This window comes from Gopherus evgoodei, chromosome 2 (assembly GCF_007399415.2).
Source record: "Gopherus evgoodei ecotype Sinaloan lineage chromosome 2, rGopEvg1_v1.p, whole genome shotgun sequence".
NCBI lineage: Eukaryota > Metazoa > Chordata > Testudines > Testudinidae > Gopherus > Gopherus evgoodei.
In genome coordinates, this window is record NC_044323.1 from 75392681 (window position 1) to 75409666 (window position 16986).

Consider the following 16986-nt stretch of genomic DNA (forward strand, 5'->3'; position numbering starts at 1 on the left):
TAGGTAGCAGAGCAGAGCCATGAGAGGAGAGGAGTAGAACAGGAAGAAGGCAGAATTGAGACCTTTCAAAGTTTTAGCCCAAGCGAGAGGGCATGCGGGTGTCATATGAACTCCCTGCCTCTGGTGTCAAAGTGTTGTGGGCTGGTCCTGACTCTCCCACTTTGCTTCCTAGGTAGGGCAACTACTTTTCTGCACAGCTATGCAGACGAGGCACTGTGGCTGGCTGGTGGGTGTTTGCGGTGGCTCAGAGACCTGCGAGGGCTGGCCCAGGGCGGCTGAGTGACAGGCGGCTGAGGAAGGGGGCAGGGCGGGGCGGGGAGTGAGAGGGCGAAGGAACTCGTGTCGGAGAGAGCAAGTCCTGCCCAGCTGTTTGCGAAGTTTTAAGATTTCCTGTTTCCCCCGCGGCGCTGAAGCGAAGCGGAGTGAGTCAGCCCGGCCGCGCGGAGTCCCGGAGCAGCCAGTCCAGCCCCAGCTGCCGCGGCCTCGCCTCTCTCCCCGGCCGCCCGGGGTGCAGCTCCCCCCGGGGCAGCAGAGGAGCCCGACTTCTTGCCTCGGCTTCCTATGCGGAGCGGGCTAGACCATGAGCCGGGATCGCCTCCGGAGCCTGTGGCTGCTGCACGCTTGCTCGTGTTGGGCGCTCGTAGGCAGCACAACCCCCGCTCAGGCGCAGGGCTCAGGTAAGTCGCGGTCCCGTCCCCCCTTCCCCTTCTTTGTCCGGGGCGGCGGCAGAGGGGTCCCCCTCCCCTCCAGGCGGCTGTGCAAGGGGCGATGCCGTTCGCTTGACAGCTGCAGGCAGCAGGGGAGCGGCGCTGGCGAGCCCCCGGGGGCTGCGAAGTTCGGGGGCTCGCTGGAGAGGCTGGGCGCAGCCGAGGAGCCCTGGCCCGGGAGCCTGCGAGGGGTTGCTGTGGGGCGAGCCTAGTCCGGGCCCGGTGGAAAGCGTAGTTCGGAAGTTGGCTACTGCCTGGCCTGGGGTTATCGGGCAGGGCGCAGCTGCCCCTGCGTGCAGCTGCAGCAGCCTCCGCACCTGGCCCCATGGTGAGCTCTGGGTGCTGCTGCCCCTCCGCTCTGCCTCTGCAAAGGGGGCTGCGGGCTCTCTTCGCAGTAGCAGAGCTTCTCGGGCTGTGTGTGGCAGTTGTTAGTTTTGATTAGGATTAACCCGCTCACCCGTGTGCTGCCCTCTGGGGCTGAAAAGTGCGCCTCTGAGCCCGAGGCGGCATTGTCGTTCTAGGAACCTGACACCTGGGGTGCAGGTAAAGGGGATTCAGAAAGTGGCACTCAAACCAAATGAATTAATCTTAGATCCTATTAAGGTCCCCAGAGTATTATTTGTCTCCGTGTGGTGGAGCCTGTGTGTATCCCTGATTTGCTGCCTGCCCCGCAGGTGGGCCTTGCCATGGGTCTAGCTCTGTGTAGACTGATCTTGCAAAGGGAGCAGCAGTGTCTTAAAAGTTATTGATTTTTTTTTGTACAGTTACTGCGTGTAACTGAGAATTAAGAACTGGTTAAGAGCAGTTGCACTGAAATCTCTCATTTAATTAATTTCCTGCTATTGCAGGGGTCTTGGGCATTGGTGGCACCTTGGTCTCTCCTGTACTCTGCCTGTGTGCACACAGTTTAGTCTCCTGAGGACTGAAGTGCTTTGGTCTTTTGGCTTAATATAGGGATATCTGAGTGAAATTTAATGGTCTGTGATATACAGGAGATCAGACCAGATGAACTGATAGACCTTTTTGGCCTAAAACTCTCTGAAACTTCAGGCATTCCTTCAGTATTCAAAGGATTCCTAAAAGTTAATGCCTGGTTTGTTTGGTTTTTCATTACACTTCACATCCCTGTGTTGGGAACTTTTAATTGCACTGTACATCCCTGGATATTTTTAAAACCATGGCTCATGTTACTACTATTAATATATTTATTATGTTGTGCAAAGAGGGAGCAAAGTGCCTTGCAGATTCACCTGAAAACAAGGTTCTCTCGCTGAAAAGCTTGTAAACTGGGGATCTAATCCCACAAACACTTATCCCCACGAGATCTGAGCAGGACTACTCACATGTGTAAAGTTACATCTGTAAGTGTCTAGAGGGTTAAGCTCTAGAACATATTATTGAAGCTGGTGTTGCCTATTGATTGTGAGGGGTCCATTAATAAAGGGATAAAAGACTTCAGATTGCTGCAAAACAAAATTCTAAGTGTTTAGCTTCTAACTTGATTTAACCTCCTTGGTGCATATTAGCACTAAACATCTATTCTTAGGTCTTTAAGATGTAATCACTGCACAAACTGTTTAATGCTTTTGGAAGCTTTGCTCAAGTCCTCAGATTCCTTCATTTGGTCTATACGAGACCAGCAAAAACGTGAGTTGTTCCATATTGGTAAAATACACTACACAGACAACTGCCATGTACAGTCTCAATCCTACACATACTTTTGTACTTGAGTAACTTTGTGCATGTAAGTAATCCTGTTGAAGTCCTACATATGTGTGAAATTACTTGTGTGTATAACTGTTTGTAGGTTTAGGGCATAAATATACAAAAATAGTATAAAGTTTGTGTCCTAAAGACGTATATTGTCTGAGGGCTAACTATAATGTAAGAGTTTTAAGTGCAGTATGTTTAGCTGTGTTTGAATTGTGTTTATAGTTATATCATTTTTGACTAATAAATGGCAAAACCCAGTAAATGGTAACTTTCATTTAATCATCAGAATAAAAGTTGCTCTAGGTAGGTTCTTGTGACACAAAGCCTCAGTGAAAAAGCAATGCATCGTTTTTCATCTTCTGCTTTACTGTTTCTTTTTTACTATATTTTTCTGAAAACCAATTTAGACAACATTTAGAAAATGAATAAAAAAATTGAGATAGTGTAACAACATTTTTCTGTTCTTTGCTCACTCAGAAGAAACTTTTACTAAAAAAAAGATATTCAGAACACACATTTTAAAATTAGGCTATTTCAGTATTTGAAATATTATCATTTCATATTCAGTTACTTCTTAGGCATCACAAAGTTTGTTGAAAATACCCTTTTTTGTAATGATCTTGGGATTTCATAAGAATTTTAAGAATATGTGTAGCAGGTGGACTGCCAAGCTAAAAACATCTGCTTTAAAAACGATGCTCTTTTATCTAAATTATCTATAGACTAAAGGCCTTTACTCAACACAACTACTTGTAATATCTTCACCAAAAGGAAAGATAAAGAAATATTTTTGAAATTATTATGAATGCCACAATACAACTTTAACTGATGAGGGACAGTGGGCCAGGTGTGTGTAATAAATCTGCGCTTATGTACAAGAATGGAATGTGACTTTTCTATTTTGAGTTCTACTTGAAGAATCTGAATTTATGTTTTGGGGTTTTGTCACACATCAGCCTTCAGTTCTATAGAATAAAGGCTCAGCCTCTCAATCCATCCAAACTTTATATTATTGTCTTAGTTTTAAAAAACATCTAAGTACATTTTCAATCATTATTTATGTACTTGTTCTAATGCCATCTCATAGTCCAGGGGTTCTCAAACTGGGGGTTGGGACCCTTCAGGGGGTCTGCAAGGTTATTTCATTGGGGGGGGGGTTTGTGAGCTGTCAGCCTCGACCCCAAACCCCGCTTTGCCTCCAGTATTTATAATGGTGTTAAATATATAACAGTGTTTTTAATGTATAAGTGGATTACACTCAGAGGTTTGCTGTGTGAAAAGGGGTCACCACTACAAAAGCCTGAGAACCCCGTCATTGTTTCTCAAATGAGAATAGTCTACATGACATATTCCCCTTGTGCCTATTTTTTTTTTGTATTGTAGGGAAACCTGTGTATAGTACACTCAAATATTATAAAAACAATCCTGCTCCTATTAAAGCCAATGGCAAAATTCCATTTATTTCAGTAGGAGCTAGATCATAGTGTGATTCCAGTTATTTTAATTGTGTTGCATCTAGGATTTTTGCATTTCCTGGACAGTGAGAATAGGCTAGTAAATGTTTCTTGAGCTTCTAGTCATTCTATTTCAAGTTCTCCTCTATTGAAAATATGCAATCTTTGGTTTGCAAATATTATTTAGGAGCATTTATTTGTTTAACAATGATAAAATAGATCCTTAGCTATTGCAAGCTGATGTAGCTCCAGTGACATCATTGGATTTACACTGATTTACCCAAGCTGGGAATCTGGTCCAATACTGTTAGAAATTGAATTTTTAAAATGTTAATATAAATGTTTGTTGATTTTAGATTTTATTTTGTTTTGCACTTAGATTTTGTAAAAACTTCTTACTATACATCTAAATTAAATCTGACAATGATCCTTCAAAACCATGTCCCTTTTTTTTCATGTGAAGAAAATTATTCCTGTTTATTTGCGGAATTGATCCTTTAAGGAGGATTTCCATCTATGTATTGTAAACATTTGTCAAATAGCAGCAATTCCTCTTTCTGGCCAAAAAAAAGAGAGAACTCAGCATCATTGATGAAGTTTCCCGGATTTTCTCTGCAGGATACTTTTAAGTGGATATTTTTACATTCATGATATGAGCACTTTTTCCTAGTAATGCTGTATCACAGCTGCAATGCCATGTGTCATTTTCTCTTTGTAGTTACACCTGTTTTACACCACTCTGATTCCATTGACGACTGTGGAGTTATGACCAACTGACACTGGTGTAGATAAGCAGAACTAACTCCTGCCTGATTCTTCACTGCCTTGCACCTAGTGTAGCTTTTGCACCTGTGCAAAGTGGGTGTAAAATGAGCCTGATTCTGATCTGTAGCTGAGACACACTCAACTCAGCTGAGTCTGTGGAGTCAAGCTTTCAGATGCCGTTGCAACTCTTGGGCCCATCTGGAGCTCTTCTTGGCATTTAGCATAATGTAGGCTATTCTCGAGGCTACACTTCAGTTATCCCCATTTTTGGGGCCGTTCTGGCAATTGCAGATCTCTGGAATGGAGATGCATGTTAAAAATATTACCTTTTCCCAGGAACAACTCCTATGGAGAGGGCTAGGGCCAGGGCCAGGGCCAGGACCATAAAGGCAGCATAGCCAGCTCTGTGTTAGCTCTACACCACCCAGGGGTTCCTCCACAGTCGGGGAATTGTCAATTGAGCAGATCTCATGGTGTCAGCAGCTTTGCGCCTCCATAGCAGTGCGGATCAGGTAGGATGCAGCTGAGTATCTGGCTTGGTTTGTACAGCTGTAAATGACAACATGGCATTTTTAATACAAAACAGCGGAGAATCAGTCTCTCTGTGGTGAAATAGGAAATCTGTTTAAGCCCTGCTTTGAAAGAGTCAGTGCCTTTGGCTTTCATCTAGGTTGCTTAATAAGTTTTAGGCCTCAAATCTGGTCAGGGGTATAGTGACAATTCTACTTCTGCTGTCTAGTAGAGTTTACAAGTTCTTGTAAGCAAGAATAAAAATTAAAAGTGGATGGTGTTTACTTGAACAAGCCTAATCTTACAGGATGAAAATAGCCCAAAATAAATTAGAAAGAATGTGTTTATCTGTAGGTTTTTCAGCTAGTCCCTTTTGACTTTCTGCTTTATTACCAGGTCAATGGGATTAAGAGTTACTTTAAGAAATTGAGGGCCCAATCCTGCAAACAACGTACTTCTGAGCATTTTGTTTATTATGTGAATAGTCTGATTGAAGTTCCTGCTTAGGTGAGATGGGTGTTGCAGCTATGTCAGAGTGCAAAGCGACTAGTTGTTGTAGTGAATGAGACACTCCATACTAAATGTTTTCATGAGTGGGCTGTAAGTGACGAAAACAAAATTTTAAATGAGTATTTTTCTTGAGTGTATTTTCCGGTGCATAGACAGGACAACAGAACTGATATCAGTTAAATGTAGCACCCTCTTATCACCCGTTGTCTGAAATTGTGCAACTGTAAGTAATAATGAAATTTAGGTCTGACAAAAAGCTATATACAGAAAAACAGACGATTTCAAACATAATAGAACAATGAAACTTTTTTTCTAATTAGAGGCCATTGTGTTTGCACTTAATTCTATCTTTATTTGTGATAGGTTTTAATTGTGCTTAAATCCTATTAACTTCGGTAGGATTTAGCAATCCTTAAAGTTAAGCATGGATTTAAAGTGAAGTCTCAGTTCAGATGCTTTCCTGAGTCAGGTCTAATATTGCTTTGGTTACAGTATAACAAAGTTTAGCAACAGCCCTAAATTATAAGAAACAGTGGCATTTGAAGGAAAAAGACTAATTCCTAGGTGTGTTTAATGATCCCAGTTCCTTCATCTTTGTCTTCTTGTAATTGCAGTTTGTTGTTATAATTTCATCTGAGTTTTCTGTAACAGCCCAGCTCCTCCCTTTATATTGATATTAGAGCCAATTTCGCCTCTGGAATGATTGTTGAGGAAAATTCTTTTGCTGAAACAGCTGGCAAGTTAGCCTTTCCTGCTGGCATCCATCCCTAAGTTACCCTGATTAGAATGGTCTTCTTTCATTTTTTTTCCTCTTCTCTTTTTTGGATGAGTGACATCATTAAGAATAAGTGGAGTTTCTAGTCTGTTTCATATCATAATAAAAATAAACTATTATATTGTATATAATAAACCATAGTTATTTAGAACTGGTCCCCAGTGTTCATGGGTCCAGTTTTTCACACACTTGCCTGAGAGTAGGTCAAGAGCAACTCCATTGAAATAATGGAGTCATTCTAATGTGATGCTGGTGTGAGTGAGAGGAGAATTGGGCTCAGTCCTCCACATCTGCAGCCAGATGGATTGAGTGCAAGGGTAGATGCACCTCTGTAACTCACAGGAGCATCTGACTCCTGGTATTTAAAGCATTTTTTATTTTAAACCTACATCCACACCAAGGGTTAATATTTTGCATTTAACTCACAAGCTGACTTGAAGCTATAGGTATTAGAACGCTCTTTCCCCTGCAGACATTCCGCTTATATCAAAGGACTCTCTCTTTTGCCCTTCCCAGAAGCACCACATGCTTGAGACAGCACACCCAGCAGCTCTCATCTACCTTTACTGCACTGTGTGTTACATTATGAGCATGACTGAGGCCATGTCTACATCTAAAATTTTGCAGCGCTGGTTGTTACAGCTGTATTAGTACAGCTGTATAGGGCCAGCGCTGCAGAGTGGCCACACTTACAGCAACCAGCGCTGCAAGTGGTGTTAGATGTGGCCACACTGCAGCGCTGTTGGGCGGCTTCAAGGGGGGTTCCGGGACGAGAGAGCAAACCGGGAAAGGAAACCAGCTTCGCCGCGGTTTGCTCTCTCGGTCCCGGAGCCAGCCAGCAAACCGCAGGGAAGGAGACCTGCTTGCTCGGGGTTCCGGGACCGAGAGAGCAAACCGGGAACGCCGCGGTTTGCTCTCTCGGTCCCGGAGCCAGCCAGCAAACCGCAGGGAAGGAGACCTGCTTGCTCGGGGTTCCGGGACCGAGAGAGCAAACCGGGAACGCCGCGGTTTGCTCTCTCGGTCCCGGAGCCAGCCAGCAAACCGCAGGGAAGGAGACCTGCTTGCTCGGGGTTCCGGGACCGAGAGAGCAAACCGCGGCGAAGCTGGTCTCCTTTCCCGGTTTGCTCTCTCGGTCCCGGAACCCCGAGCAAGCAGGTCTCCTTCCCTGCGGTTTGCTGGGTGGCTCCGGGACCGAGAGAGCAAACCGGGAAAGGAAACCAGCTTGATTACCAGAGGCTTCCTCCTTCCACGGAGGTCAAGAAAAGCGCTGGTAACTGTCTACATTGGATTACCAGCGCTGGATCACCAGCGCTGGATCCTCTACACCCGAGACAAAACGGGAGTACGGCCAGCGCTGCAAACAGGGAGTTGCAGCGCTGGTGGTGCCCTGCAGATGTGTACACCTTCAAAGTTGCAGCGCTGTAACTCCCTCACCAGCGCTGCAACTTTCTGATGTAGACAAGCCCTCAGAGTAGAATGCTCACTTTTCACAGGTGCAAATGACTACATAAGGTACCAGCTGGTGGTGAATCTGGCCCATCATGTTTGTGAAGTCATGTAAATATTTATATTAGTTGGGATGGGGTGGGGTATCTGCACACATTTTTTGATAGGATTTACATGATGATATCTGTAGTTCAGTTGATTTTTAACATGTCTATTGTATGTGGTCATAATGGATCCAAGATTATTTTTTATTACTCTTTGTGTTACAGCAACAGCTTGAGACTGCATCTGAGATCAGCACCCCATTATTCTAGGCATTGTACAACCACATAGTAAGGGACGGTCCCTGCCCCCAAACAGATATTCTAAGTGTACACTGACATCAAATAATACAATGTAACAGTCCTTTCAGAGCCTTTGCATTGTGTGACCCTAATATATTATTATAATTTGATCTGTAGTGAAGAGAAGTATTCTAAAGCACCAGAGCACTATGTTCTATTAATATGTGCTTTGCACTTATAGAATGCTTTTCTTCTGTACATTTCAAAATGGTTTTATAAAAGTAGTAAAGCATCAATATCCTGATTTTTAAAGAGGGGGAAACTGAGACATTGAGAAGTTAAAGTGTGATCCTAATTTTAAAAGTAACTGTAAACATGACATCGTAGTATAACTGTTTTATTGACTCTCAGCAAATTCGAGATCAAATTTGAGCTCTCTCTTTCTCTCTGTATATATAATAAATAAGCATACCTAACAGCCACTGCCACAAGTTCAACCTGTGATTTGTAAGTCAAGCTGTGCTCTTTCTAGCTTATGCATTGTCACCAGTGATAGAGGTTCTGAAAGATAATTTCTGCCCTATTACACCTGTACAACCCCACTGAGACATTGTACTATTGTAACTGAAGGCATAATTTGGCTCTGCAATTGAACTGAATTAAAAATTCTGTTGATGCAGGTGCCAAAATGAAATCCATCTCACTCTCCCATGACTGTATTGCCTCTTCCAAGGAGTAAAAAGGAAGATACATTTATTTTTGTTAGAAAAGTGAGTGAATTTGACAGACTACACCCAGAGACCAGGTCTGTTAAGTAGGAAGGTGTCATTTTTCAAAGCATCTTGCCAAGTAAAGACACAGTCTGACTCTTACATGCATAGGGCACATTAATAGATACATTGGAAAATTAGCCTTTGTGCAAATAAAGTACATCTAGGGCCAGGTCCTCATCTGGCATAAATCAGCATAACTCTATTGAAGGCAATGAAGCTACATTGATTTATGTCAACTGAGGATCTGCCCCACAGAATTAATAATTGGCAACTATGAGTTGTTAGGCTCTAATTCCCTTGGGCAGATCTTTGTGATATCATATCTTACAAGAGCCAAAATGATATGGTTCTCTTTCCCAGAACAAGAAAGTAATTTGGCTGCAGCATTTGGGACTCCCTGGAGCCTAGAGAGTAGAGATTTCAGGAGGCCATGGGAAGAGGGAATTTCCAGAATTCCAGAATGCCGGGACATGATCAAAGGTATGATTAAGGCTTTTAACTTGGGCAGAACCAAGGGGAAAAAGGGGAATAGGCAGACTCACAGAAAAGGGAGCTGTGAGAAGCAAAATACTTTAATAGTATTTTACGTTAAGATGATGCTTTTCATTCCCCTTAAGGCCTGTCTGTACTGCAGCTGGGAGTGAGCTTCCCAGCCTAGGTAGATAGACTTGTGCTAGTGGGGCTTGCTCTAGTGTGCTAAATATTAGCTGTACAGATGTTGGCGCACTGGGAGAGGCTCAGGCAAGCCTCCTGAGCTCAGAACCCTGGAGTAGTGTGAATTTGAACTCAGGTGGCTAGCTTGAGCTTCAGTTGATGTGGCAATGTCCACACTGCTATTTTTAGCGCACTAGCACAAACCCCACTACTGAAATATATCTGCCAGGGGTTGGAAGCCCTCTCCCAGCTGCCATGTAGTCATATTCATGGGGTTCAGTGGGAGCTGAAATCACTTAATGCCTAGCAAGACTGGCCCTTATATTTTTTTATGCCTGTGAAAGAGAAATCTCTATCCACCAACTTCCACAGTATTTGTTTGTGAGTTTTGGGTTTGAAGTACATCTGAAGCCATCATAATAATAATGGTTAGCACTTTTCCCCCTTAGATCTTGAAATGCTTGTTGGTATGTCTGTGTGTTTTATTTGTGTTTTAAAAAAATAGATGTATGGAGAGGGAGATATGATATAGTGTAATTAGTACTTTTTCGCTTCTTTTTTCTCAAATTGCCTAGTCTCTTAAAATATTCCTTGGGTGGACAGAAATTGCTCCAAGTTTGCAATTTTAAGGCTGATGTTGACAGGTGCAAAGTACAGTAATTTTGCTTCCATTCATTCTGGAGTTAGTATTTAGCCCAGAGTAGCATTTCTCTGTTGTTTTGAGTAAGGCATTACACGACTACAGAGTGACTATTTTTTTTTCCTTTGGCCCAAAATGTGCAGCATTATAAAATATACAAAATTTAAGAACGTTTCTTCTTTATGTTTTCAGTGATTACACCGAAATTGGCCCCCTTTTTCTCTGGGAACATATTATAAAAGCCCTTATTCCCAACTTGGCTCCATGGAAATCTTAAAGATAAACTATTTTGCAGCATGGCTGTAGGTGTCTTGATGCCAGACACCCCGCTGCCTGCTGAAAACACCATAGGATGGGTCCATGATCAGAGAAGGAAATCTTTGAGATTTACATTGTGGATTTTTCCTGAACCATCCCTTCTATTGGACGGATACGATGGGCTGTGGATTTTGAAGGCCACAGCTTCATCAACCCCATTGATCATGATCAGGAATACCGTAATACATGAGGCTGGAGAAGAGCTGTCATGCAGTGGTGGCTGCTGCTACACTGTCTCGTTTACCTGCCATTGGTTGGTTTGCAGCCCAAGCCAACAGAATTTCCCTCCTCTTCATATTTCCACAAGCAAATCCCAAGCTCTGCAGGGGACTGTGCTATGGAGCACAGTGCCTGCCCTGCAGCAACCCCTTCCTCCTCCACCCCTTCAACCCTAATGAGTGTGGGTCTCTGATGGGAGGCATCCCTGTTGGCCAAGGGAGGGAAGGATGGTGCCATGGCAGTGACATTCTCCTACTTCCCCAAGGAAATAGAGTGATGTATGTAGGTGGGTGACCCCTCCATGTGTGTCAGTTTGGGTTCAAAGAGAGTCTTGAGCACAGTAATTCTTCAACAGAATTTCTGGGTGAGAGCCCTAAGGCCATCAGGAAGCCCAGTCAGACTTGCATTGTTTCTCTTCTCCTATACTGTGCCAAGTTAAACAAGACACAGGACTAATTCGTTTCCCCAGTTAAGAGCTTCTATGTGGTCTGAGCCATCGAGGAGCAGTGATGGTGCAAGGTGGCCCCATCTTGTGTTACTTGACTGTTTTATGGTCTAGCTCTTTTCTATCATGGCTGTTTTGATGGATATTGTATTGTGCAAGCTGAGTTGTACTTCCTCTAACTTGGCTATTTTTGTATGTGTGAAGTGCAGTGTGTTTTGTCACGTGCTTATCTGGTGTCAAATTGGGAACACTGATCTCTGTACTGGTTGGTGACATTTGAGGGTGAATGCTATAAGCAGACCATTGTTCGTTTGCAATCATTATAAAGTATCTTAACCTTCAAAGCTAATGTTGATACATCTCTACTATTACCACTCACCACATGCATCAAGGTAGAAGAAACTTGCATCTACATTCCCCCCCCCCCCCCCGCCCCCGGCTGTAGTCTGGCATGGACCGTACTCACCAAGATAAGTCTTCCTTCCCATAAAGTGTGAACTTTATTATATAAAATTGTGCATTTTGTGCTCATTAAATGGAGGAATAGAGAACTTGGACTAGGGAGGAACAGTGCATACCCCAAGTGGTGCTGGAACCCTTTTAATAGTGGAGGTGCTGAAAGTCAGCCCCCTTACCAATGTCCATGCTCCTCCCCCCAGCTTGGTCTGGGAGCATTGCCATGTCTCTGGGAGGAGGGGCAGGGCCCAGACAGGGGTGAGGGGGCAAAGGCTGTGGGCAGGCACTGGGCACAGGGCCAGTAGCAGAGTAGCATTGGACTGACACGCAGTATGGATTGTGTAGACAATCACTGAAGTGGACAAGCAGCCGTTCCAATGAAGCTAGATGAATTCAGAATAGAAATGTGCAATATTTTTTTAAACAATGAAGGTAATTAACTGTTAGAAGAACCTGTCTAGAGACTTGATAGATTTTCCATCATTTGAAATCTTTAAATCAAGACTGGCTGTCTTCTTAAAATGTAAACAGTGGCTCAAAAAGAAGTTGTGGCCTTGATGCAGAAACTGCTGGGTAGGTTCCTATCCTGAGTTATACAGGAGGTCAGACTAGATGAATGATCCTTTTGGGTCTTACATCCTGTGAATCATCAGGTATTTGTTTAGCACCAAAAACTGGTTTTACTTGTGTCCTAAATCAGAATTTGGATTAGTGTCTCCAGAAGCAACAAAAAGTTAAGTCACTCTGCTGACTAACCCCTTGAAAGGACATTTCATACATGTATGGGCTATACAATTTTGCATCCATGGAATTTTAAAATGTATCCTTTCCCATAGAAAGTTTCTTTTTGTTTAAATTATCATGTTGTTGAATTTGGAAAGCTTGGACACTTTTTGTTTTAAGACCATTCTGTTAAGTGGATGTTCTAGTCCTATTAATCCTTTCTAAGGGCTTGTCTACATCAGAAAGTTGCAGCGCTGGTGAGGGAGTTACAGCGCTGCAACTTTGAAGGTGTACACATCTGCAGGGCACCACCAGCGCTGCAACTCCCTGTTTGCAGCGCTGGCCGTACTCCCGTTTTGTCTCGGGTGTAGAGGATCCAGCGCTGGTGATCCAGCGCTGGTAATCAAGTATAGACACTTACCAGTGCTTTTCTTGACCTCCGTGGAATAAGCAGGTATCCCAGCATACCTGAGGAAGCCTCTGGTAATCAAGCTGGTCTCCTTTCCCGGTTTGCTCTCTCATTCCCCGAACCCCCGAGCAAGCAGGTCTCCTTCCCTGCGGTTTGCAGGGTGGTTCGGGGAACGCGAGAGCAAACCGCGGCGAAGCTGGTCTCCTTTCCCGGTTTGCTCTCTCGTTCCCCGAACCCCCGAGCAAGCAGGTCTCCTTCCCTGCGGTTTGCAGGGTGGTTCGGGGAACGCGAGAGCAAACCGCAGCGAAGCTGGTCTCCTTTCCCGGTTTGCTCTCTCGTTCCCCGAACTCCCGAGCAAGCAGGTCTCCTTCCCTGCGGTTTGCAGGGTGGTTCGGGGAACGCGAGAGCAAACCGCGGCGAAGCTGGTCTCCTTTCCCGGTTTGCTCTCTCGTTCCCCGAACCGCCGAGCAAGTAGGTCTCCTTCCCTGTGGTTTGCAGGGGGGTTTGGGGAACGCGAGAGCAAACCGCAGCGAAGCTGGTCTCCTTTCCCGGTTTGCTCTCTCGTTCCCCGAACCCCCGAGCAAGCAGGTCTCCTTCCCTGCGGTTTGCAGGGTGGTTCGGGGAACGCGAGAGCAAACCGCGGCGAAGCTGGTCTCCTTTCCCGGTTTGCTCTCGCATTCCCCGAACCCCCCTTGAAGCCGCCCAACAGTGCTGCAGTGTGGCCACATCTAACACCACTTGCAGCGCTGGTTGCTGTAAGTGTGGCCACTCTGCAGCGCTGGCCCTATACAGCTGTACTAATACAGCTGTAACAACCAGCGCTGCAAAATTTTAGATGTAGACATGGCCTAAGATACCACAGAAAGTAGGTACCTTCCATATGCTGGTATCGTACTATATCATGTCTCTAGCTGATCTACCATGTAAAAACTCATTAAGTGTAGCCACATTTTGCTTTTAAAATTTTGTAATTGTTAAAAGGAAAAGAGATTTGAACAAAAATTACGAGTCAGAGGGAAGGCATGTCTGATTCTGAGTTCTTCCAAGAAAGGTTTTCCTGATACACCTGAGCAAGTGGTATGCGTTTCTCAGTCTTACACCCATCCTACTTTCTCCTCACACCTCCTCCTTTTACAGAAGTAATTGTTTTGCAGACTTTGGTTTTCCCTTGCACTTCTAATTGGAATTTTTCTTTTAAAAAAGACATCTGAAAAATGCACACGCTGACTTTAAGAACTGTTGGGCTATTGAGAAAGAACTGTTAAAGTAGTCTCAAGAGTATCTAGGAGATGGCCATTATCTTAAGCTTGGTGCATGCTGGAGACAGTGGGTTATAGAAACAGTGACCATCATAAAAGACTGCTTTTTCATTAAGTATTTCCACGCAGGTAGATAAGTTTTTTTTTTTTAAAAATCAACTGTATCCATACAGTTCACTGTATGAGCTTAATTACAAAGTTATTCTGCCTAAACATCCAGTACTGTACTTCATAACCAAGCCAGAACAGCCTGCTTTCTCTCTCACACCTTCAGACAGGTAGACTAAACATTTTAGCCTGGCAAGTTCCTTCACACTGAGCTGTCTCTTTCTTTGAGAATATCCTTGCCTCGTGTTGTAATGCCAGGCCTTTTGGTGCAGACAACTGAAGCACATTAAGCAGTGACTAAAAGAATCCACTGCAGGCAGTATGTAGTTTTTTCTTGTATGCACATATGCATATTTGTTAGTGTCAGAGTGTTGCTAGCCTTTAAATGTGAGTGTCATGTATGCTGGATTCCACAGACATCTACGTGAGAATGTATCTCAGATGAAAGCTGTTTTACAGCACAGTGTAAAAATGTAACTTTCTTGCATTCGTGTTCTAGAGACAATGGTAGTGATGGGGCCCGTTGGTCCATTGGGCCCTTTAAAGGGTTTGGTTATGGAGTGAAATCCAGGTCCCACTGAAGTTATGGTAAAATACCCATTTACTTCAATAGGGGCTGGATTTCACCCATGAATTTTTACTTTAAACCTGGTAACACTCTCTACAGTGAAGAGAAATTTGTGAACAGCCTCATTCGCCCCTTTCTTCCACAGTTTTTTTTAGAATGGATTACAAGCTGCTGATTTGGCTACAGTGAGGTTAGGCAAGGAATCCATTTGTAAACATATTAAAAGGATTAGATGATCAGTGAGGCATTTTAACCAACCAATCTAGGGTAGATAAGGCAGTGAGGCATGCTAGCCAGCCAATTTGGGGTAGATAAGGTGCTATCTCCATACACCTCTCTCAAAAAATCTGGTATATCGTGGCACTATGGGCTTGTCTACACTTACTGGAGGATCAATGCTGCGGCAATCGATGCATCAGTGGTCGATTTTAGCAGGTTTAGTGAAGAGCTGCTAAATCGACCACCGATGGCTTTTCCATTGACACTAGTACTCCACTTGATCGAGAAGAGTAAGAGGAGTAGATGGGGGGAGAGCATCTTCCATCGACATTGCGTAGTGTGGACCTTGCAGTACGTAGATCTATTCACGAAACTCAAATTGCATAGCTTAAATTGACTTTTCCCTTTAGGCCTAAAACATAACTTAAGGGACATTAGGACTCCTAAATAGAAGTCTCAGAATGAAAACATTTCTAAGATTGGCTTGTTTTTATGAGCTATGTCCTGTTCTCAATGCATTGTATATAATTTCCATTAATGATGGTGGGAATTAGATGCATCCATCAAGAGACCCTACCCCCAAGGTTATAACATTCTGCTACTTTTTCTCACATGTAACCTGACAGAGACAAATCTAGCCATCCATGCTGCTGAATTTGAGAAGGTTGTGTATTTTTTCCCCACAAATCCATTCAAAGTGATTTTGCTCCCAAAGAATTAAGTTTCTGTCTAACTTTACTTTGAGAAGAGTGATTTACGATTTTAACAGAGCTGATGGATTATGAAAGTGAGTAATTTCTTTCTTATGCTATTCCTGTTGAATCTGTCATTCAAACGTTACTGTGCATCAACAAAGCTGTTTGCAGAGAGTCTTTTCACAGGGAAATTTCGCCTTGCAGTCAACAAGATCTGAACAGAGCTGCCACAAAAGTTTGTTGATCCATCAGTGATTGACAGAGAATTTCCTTTTTGGTAAAATAAGTCTTTTTATTTCACTACAATTAATTTCCCAAGTTAGATTAACTAGGATGGATCAGAAAAAGAGGTACAATACAGCCTTTAGAAAATAAACTGTATATAATTCTATAATATTAAAACAATTAATTTTATTGTAAACTAGTGTTTTAGACCAATGCTGTAGTACCTTATAAGAATATTTTTTAGCAATGTGTCCAAAATATAATTCTAGATCTCACCTCTCCCACTACTGCTGAAATTTGGAGAAGTTCAAAATCTAAGCAAAGGACCAAATTTTGCAAATGTCCCTATGTTTATAGTGAGCTGAAACAACCCCCCTGAAATAAGCACCCCTGAATTTTAGTGCTTGAACTCTGGATCCAAGGGGCCCACTTTTTTTTTTTTTTTTTTTTTTTTTTATAAAGTATGGGAGGATCCGATTTTTAAACATGGTAACAGTGCACCCACAAAAATACAAATGCACTCATTGCATATTGAAAGTAAGTATTGGCACATGTGTATACATCAATGCATATGCACGTGTGCATAACTACTGCCAGGTTAGAAGCACAATTACCTGGTTAATGCATTATAATACTCATTTTTCCTGGGCACCTGTGGGTCTTTACAACACAGTGATTTGTGTAACTGATCAATACGAGTCCCATGAATATGCTGGATGTTTATGGAAAGTTTTATAAAAGTTTCAGGCTGGTTAGTCAGTGATATACATGTGTGTATACATCTCGTATGGGAATAATGGAGATTCTCAACATGTGAATCTCCCCCCCCCCCATTCCTTTCACTGAAGTAAATTTACTTCCAATCGTAGATGGCTAGATTAATTACATCAGACTGAAAGAATAAACTAGTCCTCAGATTCATGAAGCACCCCATAAATCTAGGTACTGACTCTCTTGTACCTTCTTTTAAGTGCTGCAAAAACTGACACCACGGATACTGGGATGCATTGGTGAAGGAGCTCAGTGAGAAATCATGGTTTGAAAAAACTCCAGAAACATTAGTATGCATGCTTCTAACAGAGTAAAAAAAAAAAAAGAGGCTAAACAGAGT

General features: G+C 43.2%; 1 protein-coding gene across 2 annotated transcripts in view; it reads left to right on the forward strand.

Moving 5' to 3' along the window:
- The first annotated feature begins 379 nt into the window (after positions 1-379).
- Positions 380-16986, forward strand: part of TGFBR2 (transforming growth factor beta receptor 2) — an 88878-nt gene continuing 72271 nt past the window's right edge. The window contains exons 1-2 of one of the 2 annotated variants that reach the window (XM_030551003.1): positions 380-677; positions 9298-9417. In XM_030551003.1, the coding sequence (XP_030406863.1) occupies positions 581-677; positions 9298-9417 (217 nt within the window). In that variant the 5' untranslated portion in view covers positions 380-580. The remainder of the gene's footprint in view (positions 678-9297; positions 9418-16986) is intronic. The other variant, XM_030551004.1, reaches the window with a different exon arrangement.